This window comes from Carcharhinus amblyrhynchos, chromosome 21 (assembly GCF_965287045.1).
Source record: "Carcharhinus amblyrhynchos chromosome 21, sCarAmb.v2.hapA, whole genome shotgun sequence".
Taxonomy (NCBI): Eukaryota; Metazoa; Chordata; class Chondrichthyes; order Carcharhiniformes; family Carcharhinidae; genus Carcharhinus; species Carcharhinus amblyrhynchos.
The window spans coordinates 31685131-31711781 of record NC_137344.1 but is presented as its reverse complement, the minus strand read 5'-3'; the positions used below and the strand labels follow the sequence as shown (position 1 = coordinate 31711781).

At 42.5% G+C, this 26651-nt stretch overlaps 1 protein-coding gene across 1 annotated transcript in view; it reads right to left on the bottom strand.

Moving 5' to 3' along the window:
- The window catches only part of usp43a (ubiquitin specific peptidase 43a), a 456330-nt gene that overhangs the window by 82590 nt on the left and 347089 nt on the right, over positions 1 to 26651 (bottom strand). Inside the window, exon 7 of the mRNA XM_080208928.1 lies at positions 8720 to 8867. Within this exon, the coding sequence (XP_080065054.1) occupies positions 8720 to 8867 (148 nt within the window). The remainder of the gene's footprint in view (positions 1 to 8719; positions 8868 to 26651) is intronic.

Genomic DNA, 26651 nt, shown 5'->3' with positions numbered 1-26651 from the left:
AACATACAGTGAAAAGTATTGTTTCTTGTGTGCTACACAAAGAGAAAGAAATGAGAGAGTGCAGAATGTAGTGTATAGAAAGATCAACATAATTCAAGGTAAGTTTATTCAAAAGTCTGAAAGCGGCAGGGAAGAAGCTGATCTCTAGTTGGTTGGTACATGACTTCAGATTTTTTTTTAATCTTTTTCCCGACGGAAGAAGGTGGAAGAGAGAATGTCTGGGGTACGTGGGGTCCTTAATTTTGCTGGCTGCTTTGCCAAGGCAGTGGCAAGTGTAGACAGAGTCAATGGTTGGGAGGCTGGTTTGCGTGATGGATTGGGTTACATTCACAACGTTTTGTAGTTCCTTGAAGTCTTGGGCAGAGCAGGAGCCATACCAAGCTGTGATACAACCAGAAAGAATGCTTTCTATGGTGCATCTGTAAAAGTTGGGGAGTGTTTTGACTGACATGCCAAATTGCCTCAAAATTTCCTGTCAAAGTTCCTGTTATTGTTCAGGTTGGAAAATTCAAAGTTTTATGAAGCCCACCTGAACCAAATGTTTTGCATCTTGAATTTGGCTAAGATAAACATGAGATGTTTCACTTCAGGTATGACTCAACTGACCCACTGGGGAACTTTTATCAAACAAAGCTTATTGAAGAATATGGTTAACCTGTATATTATGAAAATGAGCGAGAACTTTTATCAGTTACAAACGGTCACGATAATGTATAACCCATAACAAAGACCTCTACAATGTTCCAATTAAACCAATCCCATAGACAAAAGACCCTTTTCACGGATTTAAGACAGCTTGAGTCCTTTGGTTGAAGAATTGAAAACTCTTAGTCTTAATTCACACAGAACAGGTTGGAGACAAGACAGCTTCCCAAAACACCAGAGACACTCTGGTCCAGCCCCCAACCGCTGCAGATTTTCACCCCTCAGAAAAGCAACAGAATTTCAAAAAAACACGGAGAGAGAGACTACTCTTTTAGCTTAATGCTTCTAAACTCCAACTGCCTAAACTGAAACAGAATTCCTATCACTTAAACTGCCCTGTTTCTTCTTCCTCCCCACAATGACATCACCTAAGGCTATCAGCATGATTTTTTAAAAAAATCTCTTAAAAGTACACATATATCACAACTCTGATACTTGGCTTCAGCCAGTTTTCATAAGAATAATTCTGATTTATAATTCTCTGTCTAAAAAATCTTCTTTCAAATCATTAGGCAACCATTAGGCTAACTTGTTAATTCATCCTGAAATCGGATGCTGGTCTTTTCCTTTAAACCTAATACTAACTTTCTTTACAGAATGCAGCAACAAGTCTGCCCCTCCCTGACCAATACCCAGTGTGAAGTCTCATAAACACCACGTTAAAGTCCAGCAGGTTCATTTCGTAGCAAACGCCACTAGCTTTCAGGGTGCTGCTCCTTCGTCAGGTGAGTGGAGAGTTCTGATCACAAACAGTGCATGTAAAGGCAGACTCAATACTGATTAGAATGCGAGTCTTTACAGCTAGTCAAGCTTCTTTACAACTAGTCAACCAGTATTCTGTAAACTGAGTGTCTGCACCTTTATATGCACAGTTTGTGATCAAAGAACAAAGAACAACACAGCACAGGAAACAGGCCCTTCGGCCCAACGAGCCTGTGCCGCCATTTTAACATCATGAGTCCCCTCTTCCACCCATGACCCTTGTCATAACTCTCCACTCACCTGACAAAGGAGTAGCGCCCCGGAAGCTAGTGGCATTTACTACCAAATAAACCTGTTGGATTTTAACCTGGTGTTTGTGGACTTCTTACTGTGTTTACCCCCAGTTCAATACCAGCATCAATACCCAGAGTCCCAGTGGTTTTTCTTGATATTCTTTCCATAAATCAATAAATTAAATAAAAATGACAGGGGTGACAGCTCCAGGTGGGGCACCATAATTAAAGTAAAACAGCAATAGAAACTTAATCAAATCAACCAAAATGTCATAACTGGGTGAGGGGGGTGGGTTTATGATGTACCCTAGCCCCCGTGGTGACACTGATCACAGATGTCCTGGAGCATAGAAATGGACACCACGTGCTCCTTCTCCAAGGCTACCCAGCCGTGAACGTGGCTGCAGCTGAACGGCAGGGAGTCAGGTGGGAGGACTTATTGACAGCCACCTTGGCCCAGCCCACGAGCAGATTTACAAGGAAGTCTTCTGTTCTCTGCCCCTCCACGTCGGCTAACCCAAGATTTGGAACGTGAGTCTTTATATGTGCTAATCAATCAATGCCCTATGTATCCTTTACCTTGAGAAGCAATTAACATACCATTAACACTTCAGACACAAAACCTTCAGATAAGTTAGTCATGACTGGAGCTTTTTTATTTGTTCATTGGATGTGGGAGTCGCTGGCTGGGTCAACATTTTTTGCCCATCCCTAATTGCCCTTGAGAGACAGCAGTTAAGTGTCAACCACATTGCTGTGGATCTGGTGTTACATGTAGGCCAGGCCAAGTAAGGACAGCAGATTTCCTTTCCTAAAGGACATTAGTGAACAAGATGGTTTTTTGTAACAATCGTTTCATGGCCATCATTAGATTTTTAATTCCAGATTTTTATTGAATTCAGATTTCACCAAGCTTAATGGTGGGATTTGAACCCTGATCACCAGAGCATTACCCTGGGTCTCTGAATTACTAGTCTAATGACAATACCACTACAACACTGCCTTCCCCCAACTGTTTCTGATAACTATTCTTGTTTGAAGGGTTTTGAGTAGTGTCTAAATTTTAAGCTCTTTCTTTTGAACACAGGAACACTAATACGTGTGCAATAAAAGCTTTCGAATATACATTATTTCTACTTTACTAAGAAAGTGACGACAAATATCATACTGCTGTATAACTGACAGATGATTTTGTATAGTTTAAAAAGTCATTTTCAGTTATTTAAAACCAGGTTACCTGCAATTTGATTGACATTGTTTAAACACGCTTATTTTTGTGATAAGCCCATTATCAGCTAATTAATCAAATTGCAAAATGTTATCACACTTAAATACTTTCTTAAAAAATTCTGAAGCAAACATTTATTTAAGCCTATGCTTTAAAACACTGGTTCATGGAAAATCCTGTGTATGGCGGCAATAGGCAAATAGGTTCGAGTAGAAATGGCATCCCATCCTCAAATTTCTTGATTTTCAGAAGGCGTTTGACAAGGTACCTCACAAGAGGTTATTGCAGAAGGTCAGGGGACATGGAGTTGAGGGTAGGGTGTTAGCGTGGATAGAGGATTGGTTGTCAAATAGGAGGCAGAGAGTGGGGGTTAATGGGTGCTATTCGGATTGGCGGATGGTGACTAGTGGAGTGCCCCAGGGGTCGGTGCTGGGGCCTCAGCTATTTACCATTTATATAGATGATCTGGAGGAGGGAACCGAGTGTATGGTGTCGAAATTTGCTGATGACACCAAGATTGGTGGAAAGGCAAATTGTGCGGAGGGTGTGGAGAGTCTACAGAAGGATCTAGATAGGCTGGGCGAATGGGCCAGGAACTGGCAAATGGAATTTAATGTTGGCAAGTGCGAGGTGGTCCACTTTGGTAGGAATAATGGTAGGAAGGATTATTACTTACGTGGAGAAAAACTGCAGCAGGCGACGGTGCAGAGGGACCTCGGGGTCCTTGTGCATGAGTCGCAAAAACCCAGCTTGCAGGTGCAGCAGGTGGTCAGGGAGGCGAATGGGGTGCTGGCCTTCATAGCGAGGGGGATTGAATATAAAAGTAGGGAGGTCTTGCTGTGGCTGTATAGGGCATTGGTGAGGCCGCAGCTGGAGTACTGTGCGCGGTTTTGGGCGCCGTACTTACGCAAGGATATTTTGGCCTTGGAGGGAGTGCAGAGGAGGTTTACTAGGCTGATACCGGAGTTGAGGGGGTTGAGCTATGAGGAGAGGCTGAATAAACTAGGCTTGTACTCGTTAGAGTTTAGAAGAATGAGGGGAGATCTCATTGAGACGTATAAGATGATGAATGGGATGGATAGGATAGAGGTGGAGAGACTCTTCCCGCTCAGAAAGGACAGTAGGACTAGGGGGCACAGCCTCAAGATAAAGGGGGTGCGGTTTAGAACGGAGTTGAGGAGGAACTTCTTCACTCAAAGGGTGGTGAATCTCTGGAATTCTCTGCCCGTTGAAGTGGTGGAGGCTACCTTGCTAAATATTTTTAAGACGCGGGTTGATGTGTTTTTGATAAGCGAGGGGATTAAGGGTTATGGGGAGAGGGTGGGAATGTGGAACCGAGCCACGACAGATCAGCCATGATCTTATTGAATGGCGGGGCAGGCTCGAAGGGCCAGATGGCCTACTCCTGCTCCTATTTCTTATGTTCTTATAATCCAAGTGATTTTTAAGAACTCGCTAAACAAAGTTAATGTTCATGCTGAATGCCCATTGAACCTGATAATTATAAATTTAATGCCAATCAACCTCTCTGACCCAGAAAAGGAACAATTTAAACTGTGCGATCTTAATCCTACAGGTAGTAAATTGTTTGTGTTATTTCTGTATCTTTTTCCCTCCCTCTCTCTTTTCTCTTTCTGTAGATGATTTGCTGTAATTCACCCGCCTTGTTTATGCACCCTGGTTTATTTTTAGACTTTAACTTTCATTGCTTAACAACAACTTACTCTGATAGCATTTTTAACGTATTGCATGGTGTTTCAGAAGAGAATTATCAAACAATATTCTAAGCCACCAACGAAACAGTCGGACAGATGACCAAAAAGAGATAGGTTTTAAGGAGCACTGAAGGGACTTGGAGACAGTAAGAAGTCTCACAACACCAGGTTAAAAGTCCAACACGTTTATTTGGTATCACAAACTGTCGGAGCGCAGCTCGTTCATCAGGTGAGTGATAATTCACCTGAGGAGGGAACAGCACTCAAAGCTTGTGATTCCAAATAAACCTGTTGGACTTTAATCCGGTGTTGTGACACTTCTTACTGTACCCACCCCAGTCCAATGCCGGCATCTCCACATCAAGGGAGATGGGGGCAAGGAAAGTTTAAAGAAGGAATTCAGTGGTCTTGGCAGATGAAGGCATGAACATAAATGATGGAGTAATTAACATTGGAGGATTGCTGAGATCTTGAGGGTTGCAGGGCTGAAGGAGGTAAGGAGGGATGAGGCCCTGGAGGAATTTGAAAACAGGGATGATAACATGAAAAATCAAAGGTTGGGACATTACAGCTGGCAGGACTTCCCATTCCGCTGCAGTGAACTGAGATTTGGCTGGGCACCAAATTCTCCAACCTTGTTGCAGGAGGGAGCATAGTGTAAACGGCTGAGAAGATTATATTCAAGGAATTGTTTAACCAGGAGACCATAGGACATAGGAGCAGAAGTAGGCCATTCGGCCCATTAAGTCTGCTCTGTCATTAAATGAGATCATGACCGATCTGATAATCCTCAACTCCGCTTTTCTGCCTTATCCCTGTAACCCTCGATTCTCTTAATAAGACAATAAGACATAGGAGCAAAGGAGCAGGAGGCCGTGTAGGTCAGCAAGCATTGGGATTGGCGAATTGGACCTGATGCAAGTTAGGAGGCAGAAAATATTCTGTTGGTCCCATCATTTACTCAGGTCCCAGATGCTTCTTGCCACACTGTTGTAAACTTACACGTCCAGCAGTTATGATGCTAACTATACTCAAACTGAAGGCTGTAGGAAAACAACACACACACACAAATATCCTGCTCCAGCTAAGATCCAGCCCATTCTAATTCACTGCAATATTGGTCTACGGTTCAAAATTTTCACCCAGTTAATCTCCAAAAGTAGTGGACTGTAAGGAGTGTGGCGACAAGGGGATTTTCACAGTAACTTCATTGCAGTGTTAATGTAAGCCAACTTGTGACACTAATAAATAGACTTAAACTTAATGGTAATCTTATTTCATAATTACACCTTAATACCCCTATATAACAAACACTTTGGGAAATAAACACATTTCAGAAAGTTTACAACGTAAGTTTGTATATGAAGACTAAAAGATACAAATAAAGTACTAAACAAAATTAAACACTCAAAATATTTTGGTCCTTCTGGTTTCGAAATGCATGCAATTTTATTGATGTAATTTTGTTTCAGTAGTTAATTAAGACAGCTAACAGAAATTCTGATGAGTCCTCGCTGGTCAGCAACTCCAGGCTGTTTTGTGTGGGGAGAAACAAAGTTTCCAAGATCACATTATCAAATGTGACATTCCACTCAAGAGGGATATGACTCTGCATCTAACACTAACACTCGAGAAAACTCTCCTTCAGATCAAGATTAAATATTAAAATCCTTCAAGAGGACTAGTGTACTTCCTGTGAATAGAGTGTAGATCTTTTTAGGCCTGATGTTTAATTAAAACATCTCTGGCGAGTGCTTGCACGAGTGAAATCTGACTCTACAATTCCCGAACCCACATCTAAAAGACCGGAAAAATGAAGGGAAAAAGAATTTCAAATCACGTTTTGATGCATTTTAAGCAGAAGTGACCTTTTAAATTCAGGACAGATTGCATGCCTGATAAGTCTACAATGCAATGTCACGCCAATTTGAAGAGAAAGGACCTGCTTTCTCAAATGATTTATTCAGGGACAATGTGAATGGGTCAGCTGATGACAACATTTGCAACAGAAAATAAGCAGAGCAACACGACAATGTGATTAACAAATGTATCACAGTGGACTAAACAACACAAGCAAATTGCAAGGTCTGGTCTGAATGCAAGGTTCAAACATTGATTCAATGGTCTGCAAATGTCACACTTAGCTGGAAGAACTGCTTAAAGCAGATATCGATCAGCATCTTAACCACAGGGCACGCTCAGTTGCTCGGAACTAACAGGTAAAATATATTTTCTCTCCTGTCACAGTCAGTAATTAAAGGTTTACTGTTGCATCTAATTGCATGACAGGTTTTTCATGCAGCTTGCTCTATGATGCTGGAAGTGCTCTGATATAAATGCAAGCAGCTCATTCATATATGCATCTGCCCTGCAAGAATGTAGAAATCATACAGTGCAGAAAGAGGCCATTTGGCCCATTGAGTCGGCACCTACCACAATCCCACCCAAGCCCTATCCTCATATCCCTACACATTTACCCGCTAAAGCCTCTAACCTACGCGTCTCAGGACACTAAGGGGCAGTTTTAGCATGGCCAATCAACCTAACCCGCATATCTTTGCACTGTGGGAGGAAACCGGAGCACCCGGAGGAAACCCATGCTGGCATGGGGAAAATGTGCAAACTCCACACAGACAGTGACCCAAGCCAGGGATCGAACCTAGCTGCCTAGAGCTGTGAAGCCACAGTGCTAACCACTGTGCTACCGTGTCGCCCTGACCTGTTTTCTTTTAATCTTGCTACTTTTTAAAAAGCATGCTTTGCTTGTTTTAATTAAAAGCTGGAAAATCTCAACACTGGATTACTTTATAGCTGGTGACAGGTGACTTGACGATTCGCGCCTGATTCTTCCATTGGGCTTCTGTTGGTAACGGAATCGATTGCAACAACCAGCAGATTCTTTGAGGAGTATAATCTATACGTTTCCAATGTCCAATTGTCCTGTGGCTTTGAAATCAGAATGTTAAAAATGGATGAGAACGATGAGAAATTGTCAGTGCTTGCTGACCAGGTAGCATTGTGTGTAGGTGTTGCTTTGGGAACACGCATCACAACATGAAAGAACGTTTCACCTTCATCTCTGCTGGTTGAGGCAAAAATTGTTGAACTGATGAGCTGAGCGGCTGAGTGAAGCTGCATATAACCAGCTCATTAACTGGCGTTAACTTGTTCACGTTTTCAGGACACCTCTCTCTTTAAATGCAGCTTTACACAGTTTGTATCAAAAATAATGAATTTGTGGTAACATTTTGGTGGATTTAATTGTCTAAAGATCAATGTGAACCATTATAAGCATCCTATTTTCTTTAAAGATACCTGAAGTTTTTGTAAAGTTAAAGTTTATTTGTTAGTGTCACAAGTAGGCTTACATTAACATTGCAATGAAGTTACTGTGAAAATCCCCCAGTGGCACACTCTGGCACCTGTTGGAGTACATGGAGGGAAAATTTAGCATGGCCAATGCAGCTAACCGGAACATCTTTTGCAAGGTGGGAGGAAACCAGAGCAAAACCACACAGACATGGAGAGAATGTGTCGACTCCGCACAATGATCCAATCCGGGAATCGAACCCAGGTCCCCAGCATAGCAAGGCAACAGTGTTAAGCACTGTGCCACCACGTCAAATCCAACTGACAGAAACTCAGGACGGGATTTTCTGGCTGTGCTTGCCCCAAGACCGCGAAATCCTGCCTGAGGCCAAGGGACTTTTCAATGGTTTGTGTTCTGCCTGCAAGGATTCCTGTGGGTCAGGATAATTCTGCCCTCAGTCTGTTTGCTCTGGGCCTTGCCACGTTTGATGGCCAGCTCAGTGAATGGATATGAATTGCAAACTCCTCACATTGTAGCAGGCCAAGGAAAGTTCGAGAGAGCAGAGCGTTCCCATGTTGGTGCAGACTCTTCCGCACTGTGTGACTCCCATAGCTTAAAGATAGAGAGGGTGAAATTCCTGTCATTGTTAACGTTAACAAAAAATGGAGGCGAAAATTTAAAGCAATTGAAGCCCACTTTTTAAATTCACAATGACTTTTCCAAGGTGGGCAAGGGGCACAATTTCCCTCCCAAAGTGCTGAGTTACCTGACAGCTTGCTGCCCTGTTCCTGCTGAGTTGCAGATGAGAAGAAGCACTTTGCCAGCTGCACCCTGCTGAATGGATTCGATTGGAGGCGCTTCAAAGCTATCGGAGGCAGCCTTGAAGGAAGATGCAGTCACGTTCTGGTAACGCCCTGTTTCGCAATAAAACACAAGATTCTCAGTGTAAGCGTCAGATTTCATTTATTTCCCAAAAAAGTGAAAATAAAGCAAAACTGCTGAATTCAGTGAAGGACCAACTTTATCTTCTCCGCTTGAAAGCAGTATAATCATTTTTGAAACACAGTTCAGACTTCTTTTCACAGGATAGATTTGGATGAACAAGGCAATTTGGCTCATCTTAATCAATTACACAGTAAGACTGACACTATCCATATTGAATGAGTTTACCCTTCTATCATTTAATACAAAGTCCACGAGGGGATTGAACAGTCTTCATGTGAAGAGATTCCTGATATCAACTTTTAAAATTGATCTTGTTACCAATTTGACCTCTTTCTCCTTGTCCTGTTCCCACTATCTAATTTATAATGTTCCATATTACATTTTCCTCCACCACTTGCTATCACAGTGTGATTTCATTATGTACGATTCATATCTTATACATATGAACGTACAAAATGGGAGCAGAAGTAGGCCATTCAGCCCCTTCGAGCCTGCTACTCCATTCAATAAGATCTGTTTGTTTTTTGAATTCTACATTCCCATCCACATCCGATAATCGTTGCCTAACAAGAAGCTATCTACCTCCACCTCGAAAATATTTAATGACTCTGCCTCTACTGGCTTCTGAGGAGGAGCATTCCAATGCCTCACAACCCTCTTATATTTTTCCTTTTCCTCGTCCCTATCTTAAACTCGTACCAATTTTTACAGATGCACCATAGAAAGGTTTACCCCTTATCCTCAAACTATGACCCCCAGTTCTTTCTGCACATTCTTTCTGAAGCTAACCCGTCTAACCCTATTATAAAGTTTCTATGCACCGACTCTCAAACAGAACAGCTTTATCCAATAACCCCACTAATCTCCCTAACCTACACATAGTGAGATGCTAAGGCAATTTAGCATGGTCAATTTATCTAACCTGTATATCTTTGCACTATGGAAAGAAACTGGAACACCCAGAGGAAACCCACACAGACACGGGGCGGGGGGGACTTGCAAACTCCACACAGACAGTGACCCAAGGCCGGAATTGAACCTGGTTCCCTGGTGCTGTGAGGCAGCAGTGCTAACCTCTGTGCCACCGTGCCATTAACTATCTTTGACTAACTTGATCGAAAACAGAGAGGGCTGGTGAGGGTAATGCAATGATGCTACATGGACTTTCAAAATGGGTTTGAAAAAGAACCACATAATATATTTGTTCACAAAGTTCAACCTGATGGCATTAAATGAATACCAGCATGGATATCAAATTAACTGAGAAACAGAAACCAGAGTGGTGGTGAATGGTAGTTTATCAAGCTGGAGGGAAGAACGCAGCGATGTTATTCGGGGGTACACAGCAAGGACCAAAGATCTTTGTGATATATATGCATGGTCTGAACTTGGGAATCCAGGGCATCATTTCAATGTTTGCAAATGATAAGAAACCTGGCAATATAACAAAAACTGAGGAAATAGTAACAGAGTTCAGGAGAACAAAGATAGGCTGGTAAGGTGGATAGATAATGGCAGATGTAAGTTAATATACAGAAGTGTAAAGAGATATATTTTGGCAAAAATTTGGGCTGCGTGGCGGCACAGTGGTTAGCATTGCTGCCTCACAGTGCCAGGGACCTAGGTTCAATTCCTGGCTTGGATCACTGTATGTGCGGAGTTTACACATTCTGCCCAGGGTTTCCTCCGGGTGCTCCAGTTTCCTTCCACAAAGACATGCTGGTTAGGTGCATTGACCCAAACAGGCGCAGACTTTGGTGACCAGGGGAATTTCACAGTAACTTCACTGCAGTGTTAATGTAAGCCTCACTTGTGATTAATAAATAAACTTTAACTTTTAACTTTAAAAGTATGAGCTCAGGCCATTATGGTCTAAAATTTTAAAGAGGGTGCAAGAACAGAGATGTGTGCAATTTTGGGAAGGCCATTAAAAATGGGATTCTTGCCATTTCTTAAAAGAATAGAGTATAAAACAAGGAAGCAATACTAATCCTTTATAAAACATTTGCTTGGTCTCAACTGGAGCACTGTATTCAAGTCTGGACATACACTTTTGGAAGGAGGTCAATGCTTTGGAGAGGAGACAGGGAGAAGATTTACTGGAACGGTATCACGGATAAGGGACTTCACTTTTAAATGTTTCCAATAAGCTTAACATAGAATCAAAGAACCCTACATTGCAGAAACAGGCCCTTCGGCCCATCGAGTCCGCACCGATCAAAATCCCACCCAGGCCCTTTCCCTAAACATTTACTTGCTAATCCCTTTAGCCTACACATCCCAAGACACTAAGGGGCAATTTTAGCAGGGCCAATCAACCTAACCCGCACATCTTTAGACTGTGGGAAGAATCCAGAGCACCAGGAGGAAACCCACGCAGACACGAGTAGAATGTGCAAACTCCACACAGACAGTGACTCAAGCCGGGAATTGAACCCAGGTCCCTGGAGCTGTGAAGTAGCAGTGCTAACCACTGTGCTACCGCGCCACCCCAACATCTTTATAGCTTTGGGTGACAGGTCATACAAAGCGGCAGGCACCATTTGATCAGAAAACAAATAGAATGCTTATGCAGCAAAGAAAGAGGCCATTCGGCCCCTTGAGTCCAGACTAGCTCTCAGCAAGAATAAACGAGCCTGTGAATAGAAGGACTTCAAAAACATAAGACAGTTAAAATGTTGCCCAAATAAAGCTGCATGTTTAGAAATTGGGAATAAAACAGGTGCTGAAAGAATGCTTAAGCATGAATCTTGGATTATTTACCTTCTAGAATGTACAAGTTTAAAGCAGCACAAAATATACTTGTAGGCGATTGGCAGCCTACAAAATCGCTCAAAAGAATTGGTATCTAGCTTTAACCTGCATTAGAGTAAAGTATGGTACGTAGAAATGCACTCTACTATACCTGACACACTTTCCTAAATAGTACAGTTCCGGATTACTTACATTCGCTGTACTTTCAGAACATTTTATTACAAGCTACTGAACAATATCATTTAAAAACACAGACTACATTTTTGTTTCTCACTTTGTATTGCCATGACCCTTGTAGAGACTGAAAACTTGTGAAAAGAAATTTGAACTTTCAGTTAATAGCTGAAAGGATGATATGACAAGATTTCAAGTTTTAAGCCATTTACTGTAATGAGAAACTAAAAGCACTATTAACCAAACAACAAGGGGAATTTTCTGGCCTTCCCACGGATTTCTCATTGACTGCACCCCATACCACCGGAAAGCCTGCTGTGGGGTGTGCCGTTGGTAGGACGAGAAGATCCTGCTAACATAAAAATTCTGGCTAATATATTTGCAGGAAACTTGCACATTAAATTACAGAACTGAATGCCACTCCCCTTCTTTAGGTAATACACTTCACACTGTCCTTCAAGTGGACATTACATTCTCCCAAAATCAGGCCAAATTGATTCTTCGTTCCCCAAGGTTTACTTCCGTTCTTTTCCTTTCTCAGTCTGGTAATCTTTAACCCCCAGAACTATCCGACACACTAAGTATTTCTGGAGAAGCTCCCCCCACTGCAAGCTAGGCAATCTTCCAGCCACATTTTTACAAATTTGGCCTTTGCAATCTGAACATGAGCTACTACCTACATTCTGGCTGGGTGGACCATAGAGGTTTTTGACCTTTGCTGCTCTCATCCTGGACCCTGACAGAATGACCTACTTTTGATAGTCAGTGATGTTTTAGTGATATTTTGTCACCTGAAACCAGATCTTTAAAATGGCCTCCTCTGCACCCTTCTGCAGAGCAATGTGAATTATCTGGGCCTTGTATCCAGGTAAAAATGATTGTTCAACTAATCTTTAGACCCCAAATCTATCTGAACCTAGAATCAAATGGACCATCCAAAGTACACCCTTTTACAAACTGAAATCTTTAACACTTCCCTGGGATGTGGAAGGTCACAGTCTGTTCACTTGCGTAGAGTCATAGAGGTTTACAGCATGGAAATAGGCCCTTTGGCCCAACTTGTCCCAACTTTTTTTAAAACACCTAAGCTGGTTCCAATTGCCTGCATTTGGCCCATATCCCTCCATACCCATCTTACCCATGTAACTATCTAAATGTTTTTTAAAAGACAAAATTTTACCCGCCTCTACTACTACTTCTGGCAGCTTGTTCCAGACACTCACCACCCTCTGTGAAAAAATTGCCCCACTGACACTTTTGTGTCTCTCCCATCTCATCTTAAACCTATGCCCTCTAGTTTTAGACTCCCCTGCCTTTGGGAAAAGATATTGACTATCTAGCTGATCTATGCCCCTCATTTTATAGATCTCTAAAAGACCAGCCTTAAGCGTTCTACGCTCCAGAGAAAAAAGTCCCAGCCTATCCAGCTTCTCCTTATAACTCAAACCATCAAGTCCCAGTAGCATCCTAGTAAACCTCTTCTGCACTCTTTCTAGTTTTAATAATATCCTTTTTATAATAAGGTGACCAGAACTGAACAACAGTATTCCAAGTATGGCCTTATCAATGTCTTGTATGACTTCAACAAGATGTCCCAACTCCTGTATTCTATGTTCTGACCAATGAAACCAAGCATGCTGGATACCTTCTTCAACACTCTGTCCACCTGTGACTCCACTTTCAAGGAGCTATGAACTTGTACCCCTAGATCTCTCTGCCCTGTAACTCTCCCCAATGCCCTACCATTAACTGAGTCAGTCCTGCCCTGGTTCAGTGCATCACTTTGCATTTATCTAAATTAAACTCCATCTGCCATTCGTCAGCCCACTAGCCCAATTGGTCAAGATCCCATTGCAATCCTAGATGACCTTCTTCACTATCCACTATGCCACCAGTCTTGGTGTCATTTGCAAACTTACTAACCATGCCTCCTATATTCTCATCTAAATCATGAATATAACTGACAAATAACAGTGGACACAGCACCGATCCCTGAGGCATACTGCTGATCACAGACCTCCAGTTTGAAAAACAACCCTCAACAACCATCATCTGGCTTCTGTCATCAAGCCAATTTTGTATCCATTTAGATACCTCACCTTGGATCCCGTGAGATTTAACCTTATGCAACAACTTAACATACATGCCAATGCCTTTGTCATTGTCTGCAAATGTGAATACCTTGTACCTTTCATTAATCTTTAACAAACTCATCGCCCAGATCTGTTATGCACACTTCAGCAGAGGTCACATGAATTCATTCATTTTAACCTAAGTTTTAGGGCATAGTTCCAAAACATAACTATCTTATAAATTTCTAATTGTAACTGCATGTAAAATAAATGTCTTTATTCCTGGTGCTAAAAACAGCCATCCTTAAAACAAAATGGCAGCCAAGCAGACATTCAGTCACTCCCTCATTGGGATCTCATCTCCCTCCTAATTTGCTTTACAAATCCATTTGTTTCTAAATATAGTGATGAATATAAAAGGGAAAAGGCATATTCCAGTGGATGGCTGTTTTCATTTTTTGGCACATTTACATCCAGAATAAAGCTAACATTTTTCTTAAGATACAAAGAAGGCAAATCCAGCTTCCACAAAACAGTTAGAGACTCTAAGAAACAAAAATGAATGGAAAAGTTGAGTGGCAGTACAGAACATTCACAGAACTTATTTCCATGTGGTTCTCAGTTCTGTGGGCATGGTGAAGCTATTATCGTGTATAAGTTAAGTTTATTTATTAGTATCACAAGTAGGCTTACATTAACACTGCAATGAAGTTACTGTGAAAATCCCCTAGTCACCACACTCCGGCACCTGCTTGGGTACACAGAGGGAGAATTCAGAATGGCCAATGCACCTAACCGACTTGTCCTTTGGGCTGTGGGGAGAAGCCAGAGCACCTAGAGGAAACCCACGCAGACACAGGGAGAACATGCAGATTCCTCACAGACAGTGACCCAAGCCGGGAATCGAACCCAGGTCCCTGGCGCTGTGTTGTACAGTGTGATAATACTCCACACCCATTGCTTAACAGTACTTCCATTTGCATAGCCCCTTTAACATAGAAAAACATCTCAAGGCACTTCAGTGGTGTAAGGGAATAAAAGGAATGTCAAGACAAAGGATGTATGAGGGGAGGGATGACCAAAAGATCCCATGGAATTATTTTATAATTCGGGTAGTGCTCGCCGAGATCCTGGCCAATACCAGGTACACGGTACATACTCTTGCGACTTGGCCAACGTTGTCTATCTGATACGCTGCAGGAAAGGATGTCCCGAGGCATGGGACATTGGGGAGACCATGCAGACGCTACGACAATGGATGAATGAATTCCGCTCAACAGTCACCAAGTAAGAGTGTTCCCTTCTTTTTGAGGAACACTTCAGCAGTCATGGGCATTCGGCCTCTAATGTTCGGGTCAGCGTTCTCCAAGGCAGCCTTTACAACACACAATGCAGAATCGCTGAGCAGAAACTGATAGCCAAGTTCCGCACACGAGGACAGCCTCAACCGGGATCTTGGATTCACGTCACACTATCTGTAACCCCCATGACTTGCCTGGGCTTGAAAAATCTCACTAACTGTCCTGGTTGGACAATACACACCTCTTTGACCTGTGCTCTGACCTCGCCCGTGACTGGGATTCTCCGGTCCTGCTGCAGTGAATAGTGTGTTGGCTGAGCACCAAATTCTCCATTCTCGCTGGCAGCAGCGGTAGGGTGAACGAGATCAGAGAATCCCTGCCTTTAACTCTGAGGCGTAAAATGTGTGATAGTAAACGAACAACACGTTTTTATATTTGCTTCCATTGCTGATACCACTCATTTTACACTGTTGTATAAAGACCACCAGACATAAGAGCAGAATTAGGCCACTCAGCCAATTGAGTTTGCTCAACCATTCAATCATGGCTAATATTTTTCTCATCCCCATTCTCCTGCCTTTTCTCCATAACCCCTGAACCCCTTATTAATCAAGAACCTATCTATCTCTGTCTTAAAGGCACCCAATGACCTGGCCTCCACAGCCTTCTGCGGCAAACAGTTCCACAGATTCACCACTCTCTGGCTGAAGAAATTCCTCCTCATCTCTGTTTTAAAGGATAGCCCTTTTAGCCTGAGGTTGTGCCCTCTGGTTCTAGTTTTTCCTACTAGTGGAAGCATCCTCTCCACGTCCGGTCTATCCGGACCTCATAATATCCTGTAAGTTTCGATAAGATCCTCCCCCCATCTTCTAAACTCCAACAAGTACAGACCCAGAGTCCTCAACCGTCCATCATACATTCCTCATAAAGTTAACATATGCCCCACTATTAATTAACATAAGAATAATGGTCACTTGGGGGAAAAAAATTGCAGATCTACCTAAAAAAAAAGGCAGAAACATAAAGGGATCTTGTAAAAAATTGAACAGCGTTGGTGGAGACGGCAGCAGAGCATATCTTTATGAAGTGACCAGATTAATATGACACTTACCTTAAATCAGGCAGTGCACACTACATGTGAGAAAGAGTTATAAATAAAGAATGGTATCTCATTATTGAGGGAGAAATTAATAGCTAAAAGAGGAATTTCCCACAAATGTATCAGTGGCAGCTTGTTAATCAGAACACAGAATTTCATGACTGAAAATTAGAATGGCAAGGATTTGAGTCTTCATTCTTTTTATTAAAGAAAAATCAATTGTATCTATCCCTCAAAGTGAATGATATAAATCTTACCATATTTCAACAGAATCAAAAATGTGATTGCTTTCCAAACACATTCAGAATTTAGTTACCTACTCTTCAGCACACTGCTTCCTGCTAAATTACAATACCAAAAGAATGGATGTGTCCCTGATTTTATTCACTGATGTGCAGGCTTGTCTGTGCATGCATTACGCTTGTAGTTATAATTCTTTCTCAAGTTAACAGTCAGCAAATGAAAGTTATGAAGATTGATTCACACTGTAAGTAACCTGGGCTTCCAGATACGCAAGGTGCGGGCAGGAGTTTTTCCACTGGCGGGATATTGTGACCCCCACCCGCCCCGGGTTTACCGGCGCTGGGAGATGGTGGATTCAATGGGGAATCCCATTGGCAGCAGTGGGACGAGATGCCTGCCGCCTGGCAACAGCGGGTTACCTCCCGCCATCAAAAAATATGGGGGGCGAAAAAAATCCATTCCCCCCCACCCACCAACTATCTTTCATGGAGGGGTTGGGTATATGTTGCATAACAAGAGCTTGTATATATGTAGCACCCTCAATCTGATATTAAAAAAATCCTTCACAGGGCATTGTAAAACAAAATACGATGCCAAACCACACAGGAGATAGGAGGGCAAGCCACCAAAAATATGGTAAACTCGGTTTCAAGGAACATCTTCAAGGAGGAAAACAAGGTAGAGAGATGGGAGGATGCGGGGCGGGATTTCAGAGCTTAGGGCCCAGGTGGCTGAAGGCACAACCATCAGAATTAGAACGGGAGAAGCACAGAATGTTATCAGCATTGAAATATTAGGAGGCTCGGGGATGGAAATGAATCAACAAATCTCTATGAATTGGCTTCACGCTCCAAGTCTCGTTTTGTTTGCGCTCTGCCACCTGCTATTTCCGAACATAATGTCAAAACATTTAATAGATTGTTGGATCTTGGCCATCTTCCTGTAAGCTCTCCTCTTCCATCAACAGTGTCCTATTCCGCTCATTCCAGCACATCTATGAGAGCTGGAACTGCACATTTCAACCTCCTTTGGCTGCCTATGCAGAGCTCACTGCACCCCACGCACTTCAACAATTGAATGAAAAGTACCTGCTGAGTAAAACTGAGTTCTTCCATTAGCATCCACTGCGTTGTTAGATTCCCCAAGAAAATTCCAGACGCAACTAGACAGCTGTCCTTCTGAAGACCAACCCTGCTTTCACAGAGTTGTCCTGCAGATCTAAGTGTATCATTATTACAAGGTGCCCAGAGAGAACAGCAACAGAGTTGGCAACAGACAGAGGCCTGTTTTTCTTGTTTTATTGGAACAATTGGACTTTTAGCTTCCAGGTCACTCCCACCCTGATCTATATTTTGGTGAACCCAGTTGCGGTCTGACTGATATATGATTCCTGTCTAACAGCAGAACGCTGCTTCTATTGTGCTCAATAAGAATGGGTGACAAACAGCCATCTAGAAAGTGACTTGCATCATCATACCCAATGCTGAAACTTTAAACCAACTCAGTATTGTATGGCTCTAAAAATGACCCCCATCAATTCACCACACATTTGGGGCCAGTTTATCACATGTGGCAAGTGTATTTCATAACATTGTTTTAAACAGACAATAGCGTGTGTGCACGAGAGACAGAAGGATAAACTTGAGTAAAATGGAAATGGAAAAAGAAAAGTATTAGTTCGATTTGTTAGTAATAAAAATTCATTACTCAGAATCCCTACAGTGCATCAGGAGGCCATTCAGCCCATTGAGCCTGCAACGACTACCCCTCCCCCATCCTCTTAACCCCATGCATTTACTATGGCTAAGCCACCTAACCCGCACATCTTTGGATTGTGGGAGGAAACCGGAGCACCCGGAGGAAACACACGCAGTCACAGGGAGAATGTGCATACTCCACACAGACAGTCACCCAAGGAGGGAATCGAAACCGGGGCCCTGGTGCTGTAAGGTAGCAGTGCTAACCACTGAGTCACCCTAAATACAAAGGATGTAATATCATCAAGTCCCTTTGTCCAATCAGAACAGAAGCACAGATGACCATAATGTTAGCCAATCTGGGACAAGAATTTCTAACTAATCTATCTTGATCAATTGGGCCAGTGGGCTGATGAATGACAGATGGAGTTTAAATTTAGATAAATGTGAGGTGATGCATTTTGATAGATTGATCCAGGGCAGGACTTAAGCAGTTAATGATAGGGCATTGAGGAGAGTGATAGAACAAAGAGGTCTAGGGGTACAGGTTCATAGCTCCTTGAAAATGGACTTACAGGTGGACAGAGTGGTGAAGAAGGCATTCAGCATTTCATTATTCAGAACATTGAATACAGGAATTGGGACACCTTATTGCACAAGACATTGGTAAGGCCACACTTGAATACTGTGTACAGTTCAGGTCACCCTATTATAGAAAAGATATTATTAAACTAGAAAGAGTGCAGAAAAGATTTACAAGGATGCTACTGGGACTTGATGGTTTGAGTTATAAGGAGAGGCTGGATAGACTGGGACTTTTTCCTCTGGGACGCAAGAGGCTGAAGGGTGATCTCATAGACATCTATAAAATAATGAGGGGCATAGATCAGCTAGATAATCAATATCTTTTCCCAAAGGTAGGGGAGTCTAAAACTAGAGGGCATAGGTGAGGGGGGGAGGTACAAAAGTGTCCAGAGGGGCAATTTTTTCACACAGAGGGTGGTGAGTATCTGGAACAAGCTGCCAGAGGTGGTAGCAGATGTGGGTACAATTTTGTCTTTTAAAAAGTGTTTAGACAGTTACATGAGTAAGATGGGTGTAGAGGGATATGGGCAAAATGCAGGCAATTGGAATTAGTTTAGGGGATTTAAAAAAGGGCAGCACAGACATGTTGGGCCAAAGGGCCTTTTCCATGCTGTAAACCTCTATGATTCTAAGTTAAGGACTATGACTGTTTTTATCAATCAGATACCAAACCAATAACCTTCTTGGGCTCACAATCCAGCAAGTAGAACATAGAACATTACAGCGCAGTACAGGCCCTTTGGCCCTCGATGTTGCGCCGACCAGTGGAACCAACCTAATGACCCTCTAACGTAAACTATTCCAATGTTATCCATATGCCTATCTACTGACCATTTGAACGCCCTTAAAGTTGGCAAGTCCACAACTGCTGCAGGCAGGGCATTCCACGACCTTACTACCCTCTGAGTAAAGGACCTACCTCTGACATCCGTCCTATAATTACCACCCCTTAATTTAAAGCTATGTCCCCTTGTGTTAGCCATCACCATCCGAGGTAAAAGGCTCTCACTGTCCACCCTATCCAATCCTTTGATCATCTTGTATGCCTCAGTCAGGTCACCTCGTAACCTTCTCTCCAATGAAAATAACCTCAAGTCCCTCAGCCTTTCCTCATAAGACCTTCCCACCATACCAGGCAACATCCTGGTAAACCTCCTGTGCACCCTTTCCAATGCCTCCACGTCTTTCTTATAATGCGGCGACCAGAACTGTACGCAATACTCCAAGTGCGGCCGCACCAGAGTTTTAGTTGTAACATGACCTCACGGCTCTGAAATTCAATCCCTCTACCAATAAAAGCTAACACACCGTACGCCTTCTTAACAATCTTATCAACCTGGGTGCCAACTTTCAGGGAGCTATGCACATGTACCCCGAGATCTCTCTGCTCATCAACACTACTAAGAGTCCTTCCATTAGTCCCTGATGGTTACTAATTGGTCTTTCTCCAAACTCAAAGCTTTGTGCGTTAATTGAGTGGCTGGGCATGTCTCTTGAATAACATATCTATTATTCAGATCCTTTGCAGCAATCCAGTGCATAAGGTGCTGATTGTGCAGTTCTGGATCTCAACAGGCAGAAAACATAATTCTGATACACCATATATTCCAGTCTAAAACCATAAATTAAATTTACTACATGAAATAGTTTTACAAGAAATAAAATGAATTCAAAAGAACAATATCGAACTTGCTGACCACATATTTCCTACTTGGAATAACAAAGCATTTGCTGCCTTAGGGTGCTTTTTATCGAATCTTAGAACTGACTCTTTTGATAATTTTTTTTGTACATCGGTCTAACTTTCTGCCATAGAGTTTTATCTCATTTCCACTGTGCAGAAATGCAATCACACTGAGTAAACAAAATATTCAAGTACAAAACGGTCACAGTTTGAACTGCAGCTTTGAAAATGTTCTCCAGTTCCATCTCAATAAAATCATTGAACAGGAATGGTACAGAGGGAGGCCATTCAGCCCTTCATGCTCATGCCGGCTTGATGCAAGAGCAACTCAGCTAGTTCCACTACCCGTCCTTCTCCCCACATTATTTCTATCTTCAAATAATGACCCAATTCCCATTTTAAAACCTGACTTGGATCTGTTTTTCCTCATGTGCCGTTGCTTCTTTTGCCATTCATCTCAAATTGACGTGGTCTGCGTCTTAATAGTTCCACCAAGGGAAACAGTTTTTTTTCTCTCCACCCTATCCAAGTCCTCTCAGGAGTCTGAACACCTCTATCAAATCCAAACAGCCCCAGCCTCCCATGTAACTGAAGTCGCTCACCTCAGGAGCCGTTCTAATAAGTATTTTCCGCTTTCTCGACGACGCATTCAACATTCTTCCAACGATGTGGCGTCCTGATTCGGACACAGTTGAGGGTGAATCTGCAAGCTTCCGTGTTTTTGTATTCTACTTATAAAGCCTGGGATTCCATGTGCCTTTTTAACCAGTTTTCTTAGCCTGCCCTGTCATCTTCACTGATTTATGCGTATTTACCACCAGGTCTCTTGGCTCCTGCACCCCCTTTAGAATTGAAATCTTTATTTTATATCCTCATTCTTCTGAATAAAATGCATCACTTCCCAATTCTCTGTATTAAATTTTGTCTGCCACATGTCCATCCATTCCACATTTGTCCACATTGTGTCTCACTTTGCACCCACTCACACTTCCTAAATCTGTAAATTTGGAGATATTTCATTTGTTTCCCCCATTTAAATCATTAATATATATGGTGAATAGCTGAGGACCTAGCACCGATCCCTATGGTACCCCACTAGTCACTGCTTGCCATTCAGAAAAAGACCGATTTATTCCTACTCTTTATTTCCTGTCTGCCAATCAGTTTTCTATCCATCTCAATATCCCAATGCCACGCGCTTTAATTTTAAACACTAATCTCTGTGGGATTTAGTCAAACGCCTTCTGAAAGTCCAAATAAACCACATCCGTTGGCTCCTCCTCATCAAGTCTACATCCTCGAAGAATTCTCCCCATGTCTGCAGGGGTTTCCTTCGGGTGCTCCGGTTTCCTCCCACAGTCCAAGATGTGCTGGTTAGGTGGATTGGCCATGCTAAATTGCCCCTTAATGTCCTAAGATGTATAGGTTAGAGGGATTTGTGGGGTAAATACATAAGTTTACGGGGTTAGGGCCTTGGTGAGATGCTCTGACAAATACTTCGTGCAGACTCAATGGGCTGAATGGCCTCCTTCTGCACTGTAGGGATTGTAAGATTCTGACGGCCCTACCTCCTTGAAGTCAATGAGAAAAAATATGACAGAATGTTACTTGAGTAGCCAATTTGCTATCGCCAAGACCAATTTCATCCAAATAAATTACAAGCTAGCACAGAAAATAGGGATGCAAAACACAAGATATAGCGAGAATAAAAGTGGGACAAAAAGAACAGAAGACAAAACTGAGGGTAGGGGAAGATAGAAAGGATAAAGTGATAAATAAACAGGGACAATTATAGAAAGACAGGTACATGTTATTTAGTTTTCCAATGAACAAAGTCATGCATGATCAACTAGCTTTATTATTAAAAAACTATGAATAAAATGTTGCTTATTTGGGTTTCTGCGTTACTAACAACAGTCAAATCCATCATTCCGGCAAAGCACCTTAAAAAGGCTTTAAAAAACTGGAGAATTGATTGGACTAATTTAAAATTTGGTCACTTTAAAATATTGGATCTTATTTTCACAACACTGAATCAGGGAAGTTAAATATATTCTGAAGAAACAACAGCACATTATCAATCCTGTCATCTACGTTGGCAGAATGACTGAACGGAGGATATGAAACACCTCCAAGTAACCAGCAGGGCTGTTATGTAAATTCAAGGGGAACAGTAGTGACACGAACCCCCAGAGATATTTTCGACAAGTGATGTCAGAAGTATAGAATCCCTACAGTACAGACGGAGGCCATTCAGCCCATCAAGCCTACACCGACCACAACCTCACCCAGGCCCCATCCCCACAACCTCACATATTTACCCAATAATCCGTCTAATCTATGCAACCTGAGGTAATTTAGCATGGCCAATGCACCTAATCCACACTGTTAGGGAGGAAACCCAAGCAGACACCACACAAACAGTGATCCAAGCTGGGGATCAAACCCAGGGCCCTGGAGCTGTGAGGTAGCAGTACTAACCACTGCGCCGCACAGGGGGGGTGGGGGGGGGGTGTAATTGGCAGGACTGGAAGATCTCACCAGTGTGAGGGGCTGGAAAGTTCAGCCCACAGTTTCCACATAAGTTCTTTTTTTTTAAATTGATAGATTTAAAACTGAAATTGCAATTTGGAGTGAGCATTACTTGGCTCCAGGTGCCTTTTCAGCAAACACGTAATCTTTTATAGGTTTGCTACATTGAAAATAAAATTCACTAAATGTCAATGGCCTTCAGCTAAGACAACTCGATGGAGAATTCCTGAGAACAAACATCGAATGTCGACAAAAGTCTTCATGGTCTCGACTGAAGCCTCAGTAATGTCATATTGGTAAGCTTGCTTCAGGAACAGTTTGGGTTCATCTCCCTCTTGGCTAGCAATGTACAAGTCTTGCTAAAATACGTAACTAAAAAGAACATTTAAAGTTTATTTATTAGTCACAAGTTAGGCTTACATTAACACTGCAATGAAGTTACTGTGAAATTCCCCGAGTCGCCACACTCTGACGCCAGTTTGGGCCAATGTACCAACAAGCACGTCTTTCAGATTATGGGAGGAAACCAAAGCACCCAGAAGAAACCCACGCTGACATGGGGAAAACATGCAAACTCCACACAGGCAGTGACCCAAGCTGGAATCGAACCAGGGTCCCTGGCACGAGGCAGCTGTGCAAACACTGTGCCACCGTGCTGCTCACGACAAATGAGCGCAACAAAAGCTAAAATATTTAACCAGTACACTTTCACCGTTGAGTTTCTTTATCAATTAACCGATCACATTGCGCTGAAGTGCAGCTATTTACAATTTCGTGTATCCCTTTAGGTCTCAGGTTACCATTGAGACTGGCCTTAGCAGGGTGACTGATCAACTGGAGATCACACTGACTCACGTTATAAGTGCTTACTTTATGAAGGGGCACAGAATTTTGTATTATGTAACGGCGAGAAACATCAATTGTTATGGATTCAACTGGTTGGCATGGTGGCTCAGTGTTTGCTCCAAGGACCCGGGTTCAATTCTGACCTTGGGTGACTGTGTGCGCGCAATTTGCACGTTCTCCCCATGTCTGTGAGGGTTTCCTCCAGGTGCTCCTGTTTCCTCCCAAAGTCTAAAGATGTGCAGGTTAGGTTGATTGACCATGCTACATTGCCCCTTAGTGTCCCAAGACATATAAGTTAGAGAGGTTAGCAGGGTAAATACGTGGGGTTATGTGGTAAGCCTGGCTAAGCGTCAGTGCAGACTTGATGGGCCTACTTCTACCTGATTCTATCTCAAAGTTCTGTACAGACACGCTCCCCAAGTCATTTCTCACACTGAACTGAAGATTATGCCATTTCGAGGAGTGGTGGGGTACAGTACACCAGAGGTGAAGGGAGGGTAGATGTCGGCAATGAGATACTGCACTGAGGAAAGATGTCAGGATGACATTCCCATAAACACAAAGATATTTTTGACAGAGGCTTGGAAAATAAGCTTTTCTTATGCATTGCAAGTGCATTATTACATTCTCACCCTCTCTACAAGGTTGATTTAATAAACATATGATATGCACGAAACAGCAAAGCTGGCATAAATAGCAGTCACGAGGAAGAGAAAAATTCTGAACCAGACTTAAGTCAGATTATTTATCTAACAGTGAGAATATAAAACGTTAAGAGTATCTATTTTTTGACTCCTCACGCCTTTTGTTATTTATACAGTTCCTGGCACAAACACTACTGTATGATTAAAATTTTAATAAACAATCATTGTTTTGGAATTCTAATTGTTGAAGCAAAGTTCGGATGCTGTAAATCATTCACCTTTCAGATTATGGATGAAACACTCACTAATCTCCCTCATTTGATCACAATTTATATGCATCTGAAAACGGATCTTAAAATTCATTCACCGGCAAGTCTTATAAATGAATTGGTAAAGTAAAGAAGAAACCCACTTGCAGAATTGTACGATTGAGTAGACACCTGGTGGCATTATCACTAGACTATTAATCTAGAAACTCAATAATGTGCTGGGGACCTGGATTCAAATCCTGCCACAGCAGATGGTGGAATTTGAATTCAATAAAAATATCTGGAATTAAAAGTCTGCTGATCACCAGGAAACCATTGTCGGGAAAATCCAACTGTTTCGGTAATGTCCTTTAGGGAAGGAAATCTGCCGTCCTTACCTGGTCTGGCCTACATATGACTCCAGAGCCACAGCAATGTGGTTGACTCTCAAATACCCATGGGCAACTGGGATAGGCAATAAGTGCAAGACGGTGTCGAGACAAGAGTTCTAATTCAATGCATTTGGGCCTGGATATGTCAGGGGAGGAGATGGCCTCCTGGCACTATTGCTAAGCTAATCCAGAAACTCAGCTAATGCTCTGGGGAGCTGGGTTCGAATCCCATCATGGCAGATGGTGGAATTTGAATTCAATAAAAACAAAATCTGGAATTAAAATCTACCGAAGAACATGAAACCACTGCCGATTGTCGGGAAAGCCTCATCTGGTTCAGAACTCTCCGAGGGAAGGAAATCTGCTGTCCTTACCTGGTCTGGCCTACATGTGACTCCAGAGCCACAGCAATGTGGTTGACTCTCAAATGCCCTTGGGCAACTGGGATTGGGCAATAAATGCTGGCCCAGCCAGAGGTGCCCATGTCCCACAAATGAATAAAAAGAGAGTTTCTAAGCATGTTTTTATGCATGCTGTGAAATTCTGCATACCACACAAGGTGGGCTGGATCTTAAGGGTGTTGGGTATCTCACAGTTAATGCTGTGATTTTCTCACGCTGCAACTTCAAGGCTGCACGAGAATCTAACCAAGGAGGTAACAGAGCATTTGAGACCTTGTTTAATGACAGGAATAATGTGATACAAAGATTGAGAAAGAAACAGAAGGAGGTTGAATAGCATGGAGTCAACTACAGGAAGAGAGATAAAGAGAGGGAAGGCAAAATTGGATTGAGAGATGATGTGGATTGAGAGAGAAAACAAGAGAGAAAAAAAGAGTCCAGCCTCATGCTTGGCTCGGAAACTTCAGAATGTCAGGCACGTGCAGATTAGCACGGTCTCTCAAAGCTCTGACATAGGCTGTGCAGCGGATACATCTCCCTTCACCCTCTAACCCCTCAATCACCCACTGTCCCACACCCTACACATTCAGCAATCACTGAAACAGTGAGAATTTCAACTTGCATTCTCCCCTATCAGTGTTTGAAACCCATTTAAAATTTTCACCTGTTCAGTCAGGTGTAACTGAAATGCTAATGACCAACAGATTAATAAAATTAATCAGCAGCACTGTCCTGACAAAGAAAGTGTTTTTATAATCACAGAGTGCTATTAAATGATTAATGGAGAGATTTTGTTTCACAGAAACAGAGAAAATAGGACCTGGAGTAGACCATTCTGCCCTTCAAGCCTGCTCTGCCATTCATTATGACCATGGCCGATCATCTAACTCGATAGCTTGATCCTGCCTTCCCATCAATCCTTTGATCCCCTTCACCCAAAGTGTTATATCTAACTCCTCCTCAAAAACATACAGGGTGGCGATTTTACAGCCTCGTGCGAGCCAGGCCGGAAAATCCCACCCGAGAAGAACGGATATTTCCATTGTCCATCCCTCGCCCATTCCAATCCCGTGGCAGATGG